This window comes from Centroberyx affinis, unplaced genomic scaffold, assembly GCF_046629955.1.
Source record: "Centroberyx affinis isolate AG114_WGS23_722 - 3 ecotype Tasmania unplaced genomic scaffold, CSIRO-AGI_Caff_v1 ptg001738l_1, whole genome shotgun sequence".
NCBI classification, from domain to species: Eukaryota; Metazoa; Chordata; class Actinopteri; order Beryciformes; family Berycidae; genus Centroberyx; species Centroberyx affinis.
Window position 1 is genome coordinate 401,113 of NW_027280142.1, and position 16,953 is coordinate 418,065.

Consider the following 16,953-nt stretch of genomic DNA (forward strand, 5'->3'; position numbering starts at 1 on the left):
TTAGAGAAAACTCAGAATTCTGGGTTCTGACTTTATTGGTTTAGTCTCAGAATCTTGATCTCAAGACCTTACATAGGCTATTGTTTCATAATGTTCACTGACTGAATAATGTGAGAGTCAGGACAGAGGCCTGGCTTAGGTTAGCCTTCTGTAAACCTAAATCACTAAATTCTCTTCCTTGATGTAATACCTACTTCTGCAGCCAAGACTCATGTTTGTGGTTAAAACTGTCTGCCCAGTGTGCTTCAGACCATATGGTTGGCTAGTTCCTCTACTCATAATGGCATAATGACAATAATGTGTTCATTATTGTCGTTTTTTGCAGTGATGTAATTGGTAAATGTAGCTAATATTAACACATTTTATTGTAGGGACAGATACTGATCAAGTTTTTATTGATGTGTCAGTCATTATTGCCATAATTATGCACTGAAGAACGATCATCTTTAGGCGAGCCTTTTATCTCAGTCACCAAAGGGGAAACCTCAGAGACTGAGTGACTTCTCACTTTGAATGCTGCCATTGTTTTGGTTTGTATTTGTACTTCTTATGCACTTGGAACTGTAAATTCCCCCCTCTTCACCTTTCATCACCAGTGTAAATGTTAATAGGGATTTCATTTTGATGCGGCTGTTCTGTATGAAGCTGTATAAAGTGTAGTCTAACAATTAGAATAGCTTGATTAAAATAGGTCTATTTATAGTATTCTGTTACATCACCACAAGGCTATCTTGGTAGGAAAATAACAGGTGATTGCCATAAATTAACAGGTGATTATATCAAATCAAACAGCCACAGCCAATGAGCTGTGTATTGTATGGTAAAGCACCATATTGGTAGGAAATGCGTGACATCAGGGATCTGGATACAGAAATCCTATTACAGTCTACACTTTTGCAGAGATCACTGGTTGACATGGGTTGGGTCTGCCCATTCACTGGAAAAAAAACAGATGATGACTAAAATATTAGTAGTACATCTTCAGGCTACGGTTTTCTTTTCTTGCACCACACTGTCTATCATTAAATAAGGGTCCGCGGGTTCAAAGCGTGCGCGGTGTGTGTGTGTGTGCGCGCGCGCGCGGGTGCGTCACGCCCACTACCGGTGTCTCTGTTTGCGCAGGAATTCTGGTGACGCGCAAGAGGGCTACAAATAAGACCCCGACCGTCAGGATAACGGCACGGAGACACACACTGCCTACTGAGCTGAAAATCCTCTCAAAACACACTTTTGCTTTTGTCAACGAACACAGCTGCAACCATGGCTCAAGGTAGGTTTTACCACTGTTTCTATTAGTAGCCTCGTGTAAATTGCCTTTGGTTTGTAAATATTAAATGAATATCTGTTTGCCCTATCCGTTTATAACAGCTTAAGGGCTACACATTGAAATTGGACACATAACTATTGCCATTTGAAGTGACATCAACTTTTTCCCCCCAGAACTATTCTATTCCAGATGCCAAGCATCAGGCTTTGATATTTTCTTCCCACCATTTCCTAATATGGATGTGTTTTGTTTTTTGGGATTTTTGGGAACTGATGTAACTTTGAAGTCACATAGAGCACCTTCAGCGTTTTACTAGTTGATGAAAATACAATCCAGCATTGATTTTGATGGTGTACTGTTTTCAGTGCTACCACTGTTATATTATCTATTTGCAGCACAGAATAGCCAGGAAGGGCATCCTTTCAATAAACACCAAGGACAATGTTGCCATTGAACACACTGAAGGCACGATGTCTAAGAAAGGTGACAATTGTTAAGTTATCACAAACTGCACACATCATCACGCTCTGTGTGGCTGGTTTGATGCTGCAGGAACCACTCAGTCAAGATCTGCAGACCAGTGTATTCGAAAAATGTTTCACCCACATGTTCGAGGTGGAGATGATGGTTGCACTGGGACCTTTACGCTTTTAATAGCAGTTGAGAGCAGCTGGAGCCTCTACCAGTTAACTGCAGCTAACTTTACAGGCACAACATCCTAGAAATAGGTTGCCCAAAGCCCCTTTGAACCCATTCAAAACTGTTGCTGAAGACTATGCTTCAAACTTCAAGGTTTGCTATAAATCACCTCTAGAGGTTACAGTTGTTGTTGACCTGTCTGTGCAAGCAAAATGTGTAGAACACCAAAAGTATCAGAGGAGGGATATTAGAAACTAGAATATGCACACAGTTTCCAGTTATATTATAGTAATTATATTCAACAGAGAATCTTTAGTCTAGTAACAGGGCATTGTCTTGTCTAAATGGCTTGTCTACAATCAAAAAAGAAAAGTGTGCATTTTCCCATTCAATATATAATTTAAAATTCATAGGCACAGTATATGAATATTCCTTAACATAGGCCTACTGAAGCAGCTGAAAACCACAAGCAAGTGCAAAATATGGAATGTCAGACTGCTTTATTTAAATCCTCTCTCCACCCTGCGAGCAGAAAGTTGTAGTATGCAATGCCTTCATCCTTACTCCACTGCAGCATTTGTATTTAGAATAAACAGAGTAATGGGGAATCGGTGTCACCTGTTTGCCATGTGTAGATGCACATGCACAAAGCGCTCAGTTAGAGCTAAATGCCTGTGATTGCTGCAGTATGCAGCTCTGAAGTCAGCATGGATGGAAAAAAACAAGATACCTCATTTTCAGCAGAGAGCGGGGTTTTGTGCCACTGCATTGTTCATTCACAGTGGACGGAAAGAGTAAAAGTTATTTTACTTCAGATGGGAGTCTACATATTTATTTTTCCAGGATTTAAATGGTGTTTACTGTACCCGCTGCTGCCCGCTTCACCCTGCTAGATTTTGTTTTTAGTTTCCTTATTAGGCTTAAATGTTGGCCTCAGTGCTGCTCAGTCTGGACAGTCCTTCTGTGGTGTTGCTCATGGTTGGTAGACTGCAGGGTGTGCACAGTACAACATAGTGAGTGAAAAAGGCAGGTTCAAGGAGGAACTGGGCAGACCCACATAGTAAATCTCTCCCCATGCTATACTGCTTCACGTTATATAACCCTGCACTGTGTGCCAATAAAATCTATTCAGTTTGGGTTTACACCACATGAATCATTTGTCATGCCACAACTGTTTGACTTCAGACCACACATTCTTGCTCTGCTGTGTGGAAGTGAATGAAAATGTGTTTTCATTCATATCTACTTATGCAGCCACAATGAAGCACACCACTAACTAAGAATGATAACACTGTGCCGTTGCACCACTAGAGCGTTTACATGGGTTGTTTAGTCTTGGTTAGTTAAAGGTTTTGGGTCACAGTCTTCCACATGTTATCAATCTGCCTAATTGTCTACACATTCTGTAAGCCATAGATCACTTTTACTGGGCTGTGTTGCCTCTAGGTGTGTAAGAGCAAAACCCCCATCAGCTTTACTGTTACACAAAATGGGGCTCTGCCATGCTCTGTCCTCCAGAATGATGAGCTAATGCCCCACTTTCCCAGAAGCTTTTCTTCAGAGAATGGTCAAAAAATTGCACAATTTCTTAGACGCAAGTGAGGTATTGCTTTGTCCAGATGGCTCCTCAATTAACAGTCAAATATGATGTGTTATAGATTATGCTTGGCATTGCAATGCTTATTTTTAGTTGACCTCTGATCAGCTGTCAGCTAAATGACTAGATGGCATTAGAAATGCTCACAGCAAAAGCCTAATATTTTTCCAAACCAATAAAAGTAGTCTCTGTAAAAGTTTGGCCAAATAGCTTAAACAACAATCCTATGGAACAGCTGTCCCAAAAGACATAGCTTTGTCATCTTTAAGGCATTTACCCCAATTAGTTACACTGACATGTCTGCAAGTAGGAACTGTGCTAAGGTCAAGATCAGTAAAAGATCTGAGCCATGAGGAATATTAAAGAATGATCCCCTCTGGACGTCATGTAAAACAGCAGGAAGCACTTGCAGCTTAGCCTTTGTTTATTCAAGCCGAGTCCTATAGCCTTGACATTACCATCTCATGCTTGTTTCCATGGCTTTCCTTAACACGAGGCTTAATGTATAGGGAAAGATTAACCTCCTGACAAATGAAGGAGTAGCCCAGCCAGTAGTGAGGCAGCAAGAGGACTTGAACTCTTCCTACAAACAGGAAATCACAGGGTGGGATTCTCTTAGTCACGTCGCACCCTGGAGAGGAGGCACACTTAACAGGGAGTGACTGAAGCCAAACTAATTCAGCCTGTCTGTGTTTACCTCTTGTTAAATCCCTTCAGAAAGCCCTGCAAAACAAAAATATCTTACTGTAAATGAGCGAGTGTCCTGCTCGAAGCTGATCTGATACATGCCTACATTTTGAGGTCCAAAGAATTTGTAAAGGCTTTGAAGATCATAAAATGATCACTCAGGGACTGGAAAATGCATTCATTATACTGTAGAAGTGAATTTGTTATACCAGCAAAGAAAGCAATTAGCTTCTAGAAGGCTAAAGATAAGCCACATGCAGAACCGCAAAATGTCTGGCAAGAAATGCAGACTATAGGTAACCACAGTTTTCTGGAGAATTCACCACAGCTATGCCATAAAAAGTTATTTGTCATTGTTGGACAAATAACTTTACAACCTTGTAAATTCATTTAAATACTCCTTATCCTATACACACCTCTAAGTTTTACCCCTTGCTCTTAATGAAGACTTTGTTGTGGTATTTAAGTGCACAATTAAACATATGCATTATCCTCCTGTAAAACAGGCATTAAGGATTATAGACCAAGACATGACTGGAGTGCTAAAAACAGGAGTAAATATTTTACAACTTTTGAAATAATTATACTGAATGACTTCAATTGCTTTGCTGACATGGTGAACTAATTCTTCAGCATTGATCCAACAATTCTAGATAATTGTAAGATTTTTCTCACAAAATCAAAATCCACCCATTTAAAAATACTCTGTAATACTTTGTGCTATTGACTAGCACTTTCTTTTAAAAAAAAAGTGGGGACATTTTTAAAGTATAGCAGGTCATTTAAGTCCTTGGTTCACAAAATGGAAAAACACTTTAACAGGGTTGATCCTCTGTATATTAAAAATAGATTCTTCACTTATTATTTCTGTCCTCTCTCCTTCTAAGCATTGGACATTGCTCGCTGGGACCTGGAGTGTGAGTTCAATAACACAGACCATCGTACCGATCTCAACGGTGTGGAGCGTCTCATCGTGAGGAGAGGCCAGCCGTTCACAGTCAACCTGCAGCTGCGCTCAGGAGAGTATCAACCAGGAGCCAGCTCTCTTGCCTGCATCGTAGAAACAGGTACAGCACTGGGTTATTACCTCCGGTTCTCCATCAGAAATTGTTTTATTATATGTATCTAGGGTTTAGTAGAAGTCGTCTCATAATACATTTCTTATAAAAACTTTCTGAACAGCATGTACAGTTTTACATCAGTCTTTTACAGGTGTATGCATAAGACGCTTTCAAATATTTGAGTTTCTGTAAGATGCTTTCAAATATTTGAGCGACTTTTAGTGCGACTTTACTTTCACTACTGCATCAAAGCTCTCAATAAATATTGAAAAATGTGTTGCATACAGTAACAGTTCATGAGGAGAGGAAGAGGGAAAAGCATTGTAATTGTGTCCTGTCATTCAGGATGTCAGGGGAACAATGGAAACACCTATTGTAATTGTGTGTTTCTACTGGCGTTAGGCCATGTTTATTTTCCCTAGCGCCTAGTGCCTTTCAAAGATGATAGGGAATAAAGAGCGGTCATGTTGAGGTCTGGCCTTTTTGAAAAGGAAAAGGAAGTAATTTTTACCTAATGTTGCCGTTGAAACTGCTACTGGCTTTTAAAAGCGAGTGCCCTTACAGTAGCTGTAAGGTCTTATTCTGTTGTTTTTTCATTGTTATCCACAACTCTTCCTTCTTTGCTCTGTGGGTATTAATTGACGTCTGTTATTGTTGGGAGCCTCAGATATTCACTTCAGGGCCTTTGAAAAAACCCTGGAACAACATGAAAAACTATCTGTCTCTTCTCCTCAGTTAATTTTTGGATGAACTTATACGATAACACAACAGTTGCTTGCCATCAAATAAAACTGTTTAACAGGAAGTGTGGCCGCCAACAGGAAAGCATGTGCGCTATCAGAGATAACAGTATCAGCATTAAAGTTCAAGTATTTTTTTGTGGATTGGCCTAGGACCCTTAGTACTATCGAAGTGAGAAGCAGATGAGGAAACAGCCCACCCATGGTTTGGTTGGTTGCACTCAGTGGAAGACTTGAAGGGCTTGACTCTTTGGACCGATGCCTGAAGTGAACACGAGGGAACTTGAGTTCATGGTATTTGCCAGAACTCAAATCTGAACTGAGGCCACTAAGGGAGACTTGAGTTCCAATCGCCTTTGGTCATAATTATGTGCCATTATACAGTTTTGCTGTCCATGCATGAGAAGAGATTCCAGAGATGTTTGAACTAAATGAAGGGGGGGGGTTGGGAATACTGTGGGAATGTACCATCTAACTTTCCATTTCCCATTTAATTTTCACTGAAAGACACAAATACATCATTGAAGTCTCTTGGCTTCTTCCCAAGTGCAGTCTCAGTGCTCTAACCATATTGATTGCTACATGTACTGTAGGTCCTCAGCCCTCTGACCAGTATGGCACCAGGGCCTCCTTTGATCTGTCTGCTAACATTGACACTTCTTGCTGGAGCGCGGCCGTCAGCAGTCCCCCCGGCAACACGGTGGCCCTGTCCATCTGCTCTCCCCCAGATGCGCCTGTAGGCCGTTACACCCTGACTCTGGGGCGATCGGGCCGGTTCGAGTTTATCCTGCTCTTTAACCCTTGGTGTCCAGGTGGGTAAACACACCATATGTCAAGCTGTCAGGCTGTGGATCTTGTGTAGCAACCTTAGGCTATGGAATGCTTAGATTAGGTTTCATACCATAGTTGAGATCTTGAGCAATTGGAGTAGGGGTGTCATATCAGCAGCAGTGGTGACCATGTAGGAGAATGGTAGTAGTTTAGTGTAAGGGATTATGGATGGGGGGGATTGAGTGAGTGGGTGGGTGGAAGGGTATATATATGCTTCAGTAAAAGTTCATGTTTCACTCAGATGTTATGAATAGACTCCAGGACTTTCAGAATATTATACTGTGAATGAAAATGTATGTGTTTCTTGATAGCATCCAGGCAATAAAGACCTATACTGTGCCAGCCTTGTTCCATTTAGGAGATGTTTCATTATTGTATTGTTTTGCAATGTCTCTTGGCAACAGGGGATGCGGTATATATGGACAATGAGGAGAGTCTGAGGGAGTATGTGTTGTCTCAGGATGGAATCATCTTTCGAGGAAGTTACAAACATCTCATACCTACACCATGGAACTTTGGCCAGGTACCAACACCAACAGTGACGCTATCAGCCTCACTGAATACACACATGTTCCCACAGGAGAGCCAGCATTGTGCCACACAATGATAAAGACATGCAGTTTGGACAAAGCTTATTCTGATAAGGGAGAAATGTCTCCTTACCAAGTGATTTATGTTGTGTTACATTATTGCAAACACACAGTATTAATTCAGCAATGGTCAATGAAATTAAGATTGTGGTATTTATATTTCACAGTGGACTACCAGGTTCTGATAAAGTCACAGAGGTGTTCACATCTGGTGCATTAGTAGCTACTGTTCATGCACAGCATGACACAAGGCCAGATTAGTTGTGTGTTTCACCTGTTGAGAGGAATTTAAAAAAATAAAAGTTTGATCTTTTGCTTAATCTAATCTTTTTTCCACCTCTTTGTGTTATCACTTACTAACACATGATAAGTAAATGTTGTCTGCCGTTTTTTGTGGTTTTGTCTTCCAGTTTGAAACTGGAATCCTGGATGCCTGTCTGAGGATCCTGGATATGAATCCTAAATATCTGCGTAATCCCGGTAAAGACTGCTCAGGAAGAAGGAATCCAATCTATGTGTCCAGAGTGCTGAGTGCCATGGTATGGTCACACTGATTTTATACATTTCCATGCACCGTTTTCTATATGGAAGAGACACTTGCAGTTGTAGGCTACTACTTCAAACATTTTTTTTTTAATTTGCATAGATACAATTTTTGGTTATGTTTTTATTTTTTTTTTAAATGGCAACTTCAAACTGAATGTCAAAATCTTGGATTGCGCCTGTGAGATAGATAGATCCTGTTTACCTTTTAGGTGAATTGTAATGACGACAACGGGGTGTTGTATGGAAAATGGACAAATGACTATGATGGAGGTGTGAGCCCCATGTCCTGGAAGGGCAGTGTGGAGATCCTGCAGAACTGGGACACCAGTGCCTGTAAACCTGTACGTTACGGACAGTGCTGGGTGTTTGCTGCAGTGGCTTGCTCAGGTAACACGCAACAGAATGGAATGGACAGAAAATGGACAGAATGCAAAACACACTTGGTTTGTCTCTAACAGGCACAACGCAACACTAAATATTTTAACAGATAGTTGAGAGATAGTTTTGTTCCTCCAGCGAGTACCTGAGTGATCATGTAAATTGTTTTTTTCTGCCCTGTTAGTTTCCAGAGCCCTTGGCATCCCCTGCCGAGTCATCACCAACTATCTGTCAGCCCACGACACCAACAGCAACCTGGTGATTGAACGCTACATCGATCAGGATGGACAGCCCATGCAGGGATCCAGAGAGATGATCTGGTTAGAACTCTTATATAACACTTATGAAATCTGACAGGATAAGACAGGGGGAGGTAGTAACAGAATACATTAGGTACTCTAAATACAAAAAACAGTAGAACTGTATTCTGTTACATTACCTAAAAAATAATAGATTCTGACTATAGATATTTGTGAAAAATTTGAGGATTACTTACTTGGAATAGTTTAAAGTGAAAGCAAGAAAGGAGGCCATTTAAAAAGTGGCAGCTGTTCTACGTGTGTTTATATGCAAACCTGAAATGCATTTCCTGAACTTTGTAATTTTTCAGTTTTTCTTATCTGTACCTTTATACCTAAAATATGGTAAAGTGATTTGAAAGTAAATTAAAGTAATCTGAATACATTACTTAGGGATTAGATATATAAGAGAGTATATTTAATCAGATATACCAGGATTACATTACTAGGAACTAGGAACTGTAATGGAATATACTGTATTTTTGCACTGCTGGTTTGGTAATATGGTAATAATGCTCAGAGAAAATCCAGTTTTGCTGCCAAATAGCAAATTGGGAAGAGTTAAGAGGTGGCTTTATCACAGCACCAGATTAGAGGTGCATGAATTCATTCAGCTGATGGTGCATGTGTGTCTGCAGGAACTATCACTGCTGGGTGGAGAGCTGGATGACCAGGCCTGACCTCAAATCAGATTTCAATGGCTGGCAGGCCAGTGACCCGACTCCTCAGGAGAAAAGTGAAGGTAACTAACAGTGTATACCAATGTAGCCTTTTTGATTGAGGGAGGTCTTGACCAAGGAGGATCTAACATCTTTGTTTTTGCATCTCACCCTTCGCTCAGGAGTGTACTGCTGCGGCCCCATCCCTGTCAGGGCCATCAAAGAGGGAGAGCTCATGTTCAAGTATGATGCCCCGTTCGTCTTTGCCGAGGTCAATGCTGACATCATCACCTTCATGAAGAATAAAGACGGCAGCACAGGAAGAGTCACCACCTCCACACTGGTCGGCCAGAAGATCAGCACGAAGAGTGTTGGCAACGACACCAGAGAGGACATCACTCATCTGTACAAGTACCGTGAAGGTAGAGAGCACCGCTGCAGTAGACAAACTTTAACAGCTCAGTCAAAAACCAAACCACAGTTTGAAACTCAGGGACATCAACAGGCTCAGACCATTCCTTTTTGAGGATCAAGCTGAGAAAGCCAAAGAAAGGAGGTTGAATAAGACACAGAATAGGCCTATGAATATGCCATACACGCCATGATAAAACTTATCCATAAGAATATACAAACCTCCTCTGCATACCAACAGGACTCACCAAGGTCTCTTGCTGTGTAAATTCATACATTCCTTATCAGTATGTGTGTTACTATTAATGTAGACAGAGTTAACCTACATTGCTTTTGTTTAGGAAGGTCAAATTAATAACCATTTATTTATACAGACTTGAATCAGCATTACACATGTTGATTCAAGTTGTTCTATACAAATTGCTTGTTTGGGATGGCAAAGCCTGAAGTTGTCAAATTTGAGATTTATGTTGTTTAGTATTCTCCTATTTAAACTCTCGAATAGTTCCATTCTAATTTATGATAACAAAATGTTTGCCTTAATTAGTGATTTAGTATCATCCTTATTACCAGGCTCTGATGAAGAAAGGGAGACTTTCAAGAAGGCCAACCACCAAAACAAGCTGCTGCAGCAGCAGGAGAACCAAGGCCTGCACCTCACTATCAAGGTTACATCAGACATGAGGAAGGGCTGCAACTTTGATGTGTTTGCTGTGGTTACTAACAACACGCCCAGTGAGAAGAAGTGCCGCCTGGTGTTTGGGTCCAGATCCGTGTCCTACAATGGAATACTGGGAGAGAATTGCGGCTTTAAAGACCTGCTCAACGTTGAACTCCAACCAGGAGCAGGTGAGCTCAGGCCAAGTCACCATGTGTTATTCACATAAGCGTGCTTTATACACTTAGCTTTTCAGTGTGAGTGTTTATTGAATTCCTAATACTTTATGTGTTGTTCCAGAGAGGCGGGTTCCACTAAGGATGAACTACTCCAAGTATGGTGGTGCACTCACTGAGGACAACCTGATCCGCCTGGCAGCTCTGCTGGTCGACTACAGCACCAGAGACGCCACACTGGCAGTGAGAAACATCGTACTGGAGAACCCTGAGATCAAAGTCAGAGTGAGTACAAGGACCTGCAACGCCACATGGAGATGTAACAAGACAAGAAGACAATCTGTGAGACCCAATGTGACCATCTTGTAATTCTAGGAAAAGAAGACGGGTCATTAATGGCCATTAATGATGGCAAACAATTATGTATATAATGATATGATGTCCAGTTTAATAATGATATAGGCCTATGCAAAGTTAAAGTTGAAGTTGAGATTGGAAGTTTTAATCAGCCAGATAGCAGAAACCTTAATGCCAACAAAAACAAGCCTTCAAAATGGATTAGAAATGAAGTTGAAGTGAAAAAATAAGGTTAGTGGACCACTGAAGCCATGCCAGGGAACAAGTTTTTCTTCCAGTCTGGTGCTGATCTGAAAAGCTCCTCCAGGGCTATTTCCAGTGAGATACTTTTTACATCATGGAGTGATGGAACCTGATGGCTCTAAGAAGTAAACATTTGAAGAAAAGTGCTACTGTACTGCTACTGTGGCCTACGGTCATCTGATTCAGTCTGATACTGTAGATCTTCAAAAGAATGTCATATACTGACATTCTTTTGAAGATCTACAGTATCACACGAAACAGCAAGGCATGCTTCTATGAAACCCAATACCACTGGCTTTCATAAGGCATCAAAAGAGTTAGGCCTAAGCCAAAGAGTGTTGTACTTACTGTAAGGCTTGTGCCAGCTAACATCTAGACATGGCTGTGTTCTGCAGATCCTCGGTGAGCCGAAGGAGAATCGAAAGCTGGCTGCAGAGATCACCCTCCAGAACCCTCTGCCAGACCCGCTGGAGAACTGCTGCTTCAGCATCGAGGGGGCCAACCTCACTGGTGGACACGTACTCACTGAGAGGTGAGATGATGCTTAATTACCCAACTAGAAACCAGCTTTCAATCCATCCTTCACTCAGATTTACACACAGAGCACCAACACACACTCACAGAGAGCGTCACCTGCCCAATCATAAATCAGACTAACCACTATAACCTCATACAATTTCAACATTCTTCTCTATAGACTTACATGTTTTGCACTTGGATCAAACAGACATGTGTTTCTGTTTCTGCTATGTGTTTCAGCTATTTGTTTCTGCAAAGCAAGTAATTGTGAACAGAGCAAATATGCTGGCAAACCTTTGGTAAACATGAAGGAGAATGACATTCCTACCTACCTATTTAGCTATCTACCCATCCATTCATTAATTCATTTAAACAATTTTGTTTAAGATAAAGCCCGAGGAAACTGTCAAAATACTTTGACAGGACCTGGAGCAACGGGAGCTATCTCACCAAGCCAACTCACTAAACCTGTCTGACAATGACAATATATTGGCTGAGCTGTTGAAATGAATCCAAAGAGAAAAGAAAATTAGGCTTCTTTGCAATCATTAATTGCAATGCAATGCAAATGTAAAGGAAATGTCTTATCCCCTTTTGACCTCCAAGCTCTGAGATGTGCATGATATTGGTTTAAGATGTGTTGCCCAGGTCCTCATGCAGCGGCAGTCTGGCTGGACATATTGTTATTCAACCAGGCTAAGAGCCTACTGGCAAAGCAATACACAGGGGTTCAGAGGAGTATGAGGTCGATGAAAAACTAGTGAGGTGGCTTGTTATTGCTGAAATTAATAGTTATCCTTCCTCTGCATGATCCAATAAAATAGATTTTTTGGTGTCAATTCAATAACAGTGGCTAGTGAGGAAATACTTTGATCTCCTTCAGTGAGTAACGTTGTGAGCAGCCAATCCATGGCTAGATAAAAACACAGCTTTACATTTCTGACTGCACGAATGATGATGAGATGATGAACAAATGCAGCTTTCATTTGACAGTCAGCATATATATATATATATATTTTCATAGTCAGTAATGCTAGTGTTTGGCCAGGAGTGAAATTGTCATTAAAACTTCTTTCTATCTTGTCTTCACTCTGCTGCTGAACAGTTCAAACACTGCAGCTCCATCTCCATCATCTCCATAAATAGTCATAACTGTCATGTAATCCCAATTAAGCAGTGATCAATAGCATACATATTTATGCAGTCAGAGTGTGATCAAGTGCTCATGGTGTGTCACTAATGTGATATTTAAATATTTACCCTTAGGCTGGGCTCCGCAGTGAAACCTGGGGAAGATGCCAAGGTGAAAATCTACTTCACACCCACCCACTCTGGGCTTAGAAAACTGGTGGTTGACTTTGACAGCAACAAGCTGTGTCACGTCAAGGGCTACAGAAATGTCATTATTGGCAAATAGAGCGTCCCAACCCTTACCTTTACCCTCCAATAGATAGCAGGAGGATGCAGCCTCTTTTTTTTTTTTTACAAATTGTGCAAACAGATCTTTATTTGAAATTGTTTATAACTGTGAAGTCATCTTCAGATTAGCAAATGCACCAACTTTTGGGCTATCTTTTTGCACAGTATTTTGATATATAAAAATGCTTTACTGTTTATTGCTGATTGTGATACCTGAACATGTTTTTATTATCAGAGCCACAAGTATTTTAATGTGACCTGAGCAACTGGTGAACTCTGTGCTCATAAAAGCTAACCAAACCTATGCATGCAGAACTTTTAAATGGAACATCTGACATGGATTCTTCTCAAAGTCTGAAATGATGAATAGTATTTTAAGTACCATGTGCTATTTTTATCATTTGTAAGTGCTGAAATTAAAAGAGCTTTTACACGATAGTAGTGTTTGTGTGATCTAGTTAACAAATGGAAATATAGCTATATATATATTTGCACACTGGATTCAAGCTCCCAATCCTTTAATGTAATGCTTCAAACAATCCCTGTTGGCCAAAATGTTACCTTCAAGAGTGGCAGCGTGAATTCAGTGTGCAAATGCGTGCACTTCTACTTCTTCTATTCAGGACACAATACTGTCGTTCTAAAGCCTGAAGCCACAGAGAGTATGATTGCACTGCACACCTACTAGGAACAACAGAATGAGAGGCACGTCTGATGTTGCTAGTAGTATTCTTGTGTCAAGCAGTGGAGGGGGAGTGAGATCATGTTGAAATTTTTTGAGCTTTAAAGAATCAAAATTAATTAGGTTAACAATTTTACAAAGAGTAAAGGAGAGAATAATTTCTAAATTTTGACACAGACTGTCGATGATTTAAATAACATCCTTGATAGCAACTGATGAAGCTCGAGATGAGACGAAGCACATGTAGTGTAGCTGCAATGATCCTTAATGAAACTAAGGCATCATTGATTGCATGGGTAGACGAGTTGCAGGGTGGAGGAAGCACATATACACATTAACAGCAAAAGGCTGTAAAAATTGTATGTGGTGGAGACTGACTGTATAACTCTGCTGATCCATATGCCTTCCCAAGTTTGAAGCTTTGAGGATGAGGACTACCATCGCCCCCCATTTCTAACTTCTTCTAAGAAGTTTCCTCTAGAAAAACCACAGCAGTTGAATATCGACATTTCCTGACCGAAAATGCACTATATCCAATAGAGAAACTAACTAATACAATATACCATTCAATGTAATTTCTTACTATTCGCTGCCTTGGCACTGAACATTTAATGTACTGCAATTTTCCTAACGATATTGCCATTGTAAGAGTAATTGAACTGTCAGATGCAGAAATATTAGTTATTCAGCGAAGCTTTCAGTCAATAGACCTTTATCAGAGCAAGGAATAATTGAACACCATTTGGCAAAATGAGGTTGTTAAATAGCATAAAACTAATGACTGAACTATGATTAAAGGTCAGTAGTGAGCTATGTAACGCTGAGTCAGCATAGTTGCACATCCTGTAAGTCGCACACTTAAGCAGAACACTCTATGTTGTAGCCAATGTTAACTATTTACTTTCAATCTGGTTAATAATGGCTGAAGAAGAGCTTCATCACAGCTCACATTCAAGAATACTGATAGCATGGATTCAAGTTTCATGCCAGCTTTTATACAGTGTTCATATGTGCAGTTGTCATGTCATGGTGGCATAGTGGTGAAATAGCATAAAAATCAACATTAAATTTCTAAACTAAAACAAGCCTTGGGGGTGAAGTGTGATGAAGTTGCATTTGAGACCATGTATGGTAATATTATATGCACCATCTCTCAGTATTATTGACCTCCTAAGTGCTTCTTGTTCTCTTGACTTGTACTGGTCAAACTAAACTACTACTATACTACTAATGTCACAAGAAAATGTACTGCCCTTGCAGTGTATAAATGTATAAAACACTGAACCTAAGATAGAATATATTAAGCCTCTCTGTATCAATATCTATATCCTTTGCTATTAAATATATATATATCTTACCCCTTCAAATAGACATAGAACACCCAGCTCCTGTATCTCAATATAAACACAGAGCATTTATATGCACACAAGCTCTGGGTCCATAATCTTCAAATTTATAACATGTCACTCTTTATAAATAAATTTGAATTGACTTCATTGCTTTATCACGAATGGCATGTATTACATGTAAACGACAACATAGGCCTGTGATAGTTGACATTAGGCTTGATCCATGTGCAGTGAAGACATGAAGACATTAACCAGGTTTCAGATGCATCTCTCAGTCCATACTGTTGGACAAACACATACAGTATTTTGCCCCTTCGGCTCCAAGTGCGTTTTTAGGCGTATATGAGTATTATATATCAACTGAAAGCTCTCAGTGAGATCTTTTCAGTGCCAAAAGGACACAACTGAAATCATAACCCATAAGTTTTAATTAAACAAAAGCTGAAAGCCGTAACAGTAAAAGTAGGGCTTTGTTTGCTGCCAAAAGGGCGTAACTGCACTTACGCCCTTTTGACACCAAGCAAAACCCCACTTTTGACACTGAACAAGCATTGTGGGTAGAGGATTCTAACAGCACTTAGGTCAGCTCAAATGCATGCTGACGTAAGTAATGCTGGCATGGCAGCATGATCACATCATTTTGAGTATCCTATTCATATCTTAATTACTGTAATATTCTAGGTCAATATTAGATGAATGTAAATATATTAATATTCCCATGAAATACTTAGGCCTATAGATTCAAAATGTTATTTTATAATGTTAGGAGTGTGAACTGGTCAAGATGAGCTCTGATAGTAAGACTGCTGGTAGCTGAAGTTCTCCCTCAGTGTTATGAGGAGTTTTACAGGTCTTTGAATGTGTCCCAGGACACATCAATAAGTGAGTAGTAGTTTAGAAAAAAGTAGATTCCTATGTCTACAGAGGTTTATTAAAAAGGTTTATTAAAAGTTTTTAATAGAGAAAAATGTATCAATCAATTTGATATGTTCCATGTAGCCTACAATTTTAAAGGCCATGGTGACAGTTGCTGAGCGTTACTTCAACATAAAGATATTCATTCTGATCTTGTTTTATATTTCAGTGTTGATTGAAGTGTAATTGCTAGATTTGTATTAAAATGAATATTAATAAGCCTATATTCTGCATGGCTGTATCGGGACACTGTTTGTGCCTAAAGGCGTATTTCACTCTTTTGCCATTTTTAAAAAAAAGTTAACAAATATAATTCAACTTAAACTGTAGCAGTGTTGTTTTTATAGTAATGCTCAATCTGATAACGCAAAAAGTTAAAATATTGTGCTTAGTATGTGGTAACGGCAGCTGATCCAAGTTTGATCAAAATTTGTTTTGGCTCTCCTGTAAAATCTACTATAACGCACTTACGCCCCTTTGGCTCCAAGCCCTCGAGTTCTGGTTTGGACATATGGTCCTTCCTTGACAATGTTTTTAAAAGAGACTGCAGTGCTTAGAGAGGGGAGTTTATATGTTGTATTTTATTTGTTATTGGCTGAATATTAAGAGTATAAAAGTAGTTTATATGTGTGCGCATTGTTACAAGCCTTGGTGCATTTGTATGTGATTGTTCTTCAGGTTTGAGGAAGAGCTGCTCTCTACTGGTCACAGGCAGCAAGTGCAATATAACAAACTGAAGGCTGGAGCTAGAGAGCATTGCTTGTACTGAACAGTAGCTGGCAGCAACACACAACTGTGCAGCAGCAAGCACCGGTTAGCAGAAGGTATAATGGAGTGAAAGGAACATTATGCATGTGTACTGCATGTGGGATTGTATTGTGCATGTCAATACTGTAGATGTTCAGAATGATAATTGCTGTATCTCCCCTT

At 40.0% G+C, this 16,953-nt stretch overlaps 1 protein-coding gene across 1 annotated transcript; it reads left to right on the top strand.

Annotated features, from left to right (window-relative positions):
- The first annotated feature begins 1,166 nt into the window (after window positions 1-1,166).
- Window positions 1,167-13,530, top strand: tgm2b (transglutaminase 2b). Its single transcript, XM_071528887.1, has 13 exons — window positions 1,167-1,270; window positions 5,078-5,257; window positions 6,585-6,803; window positions 7,227-7,345; window positions 7,823-7,951; window positions 8,168-8,345; window positions 8,521-8,656; window positions 9,274-9,377; window positions 9,477-9,716; window positions 10,279-10,554; window positions 10,664-10,824; window positions 11,535-11,671; window positions 12,925-13,530. Exons 1-13 carry the CDS (start codon window positions 1,261-1,263, stop codon window positions 13,073-13,075), a joined length of 2,040 nt encoding a protein of 679 aa, XP_071384988.1. The 5' UTR covers window positions 1,167-1,260; the 3' UTR covers window positions 13,076-13,530.
- The last annotated feature ends 3,423 nt before the right edge of the window (window positions 13,531-16,953 follow it).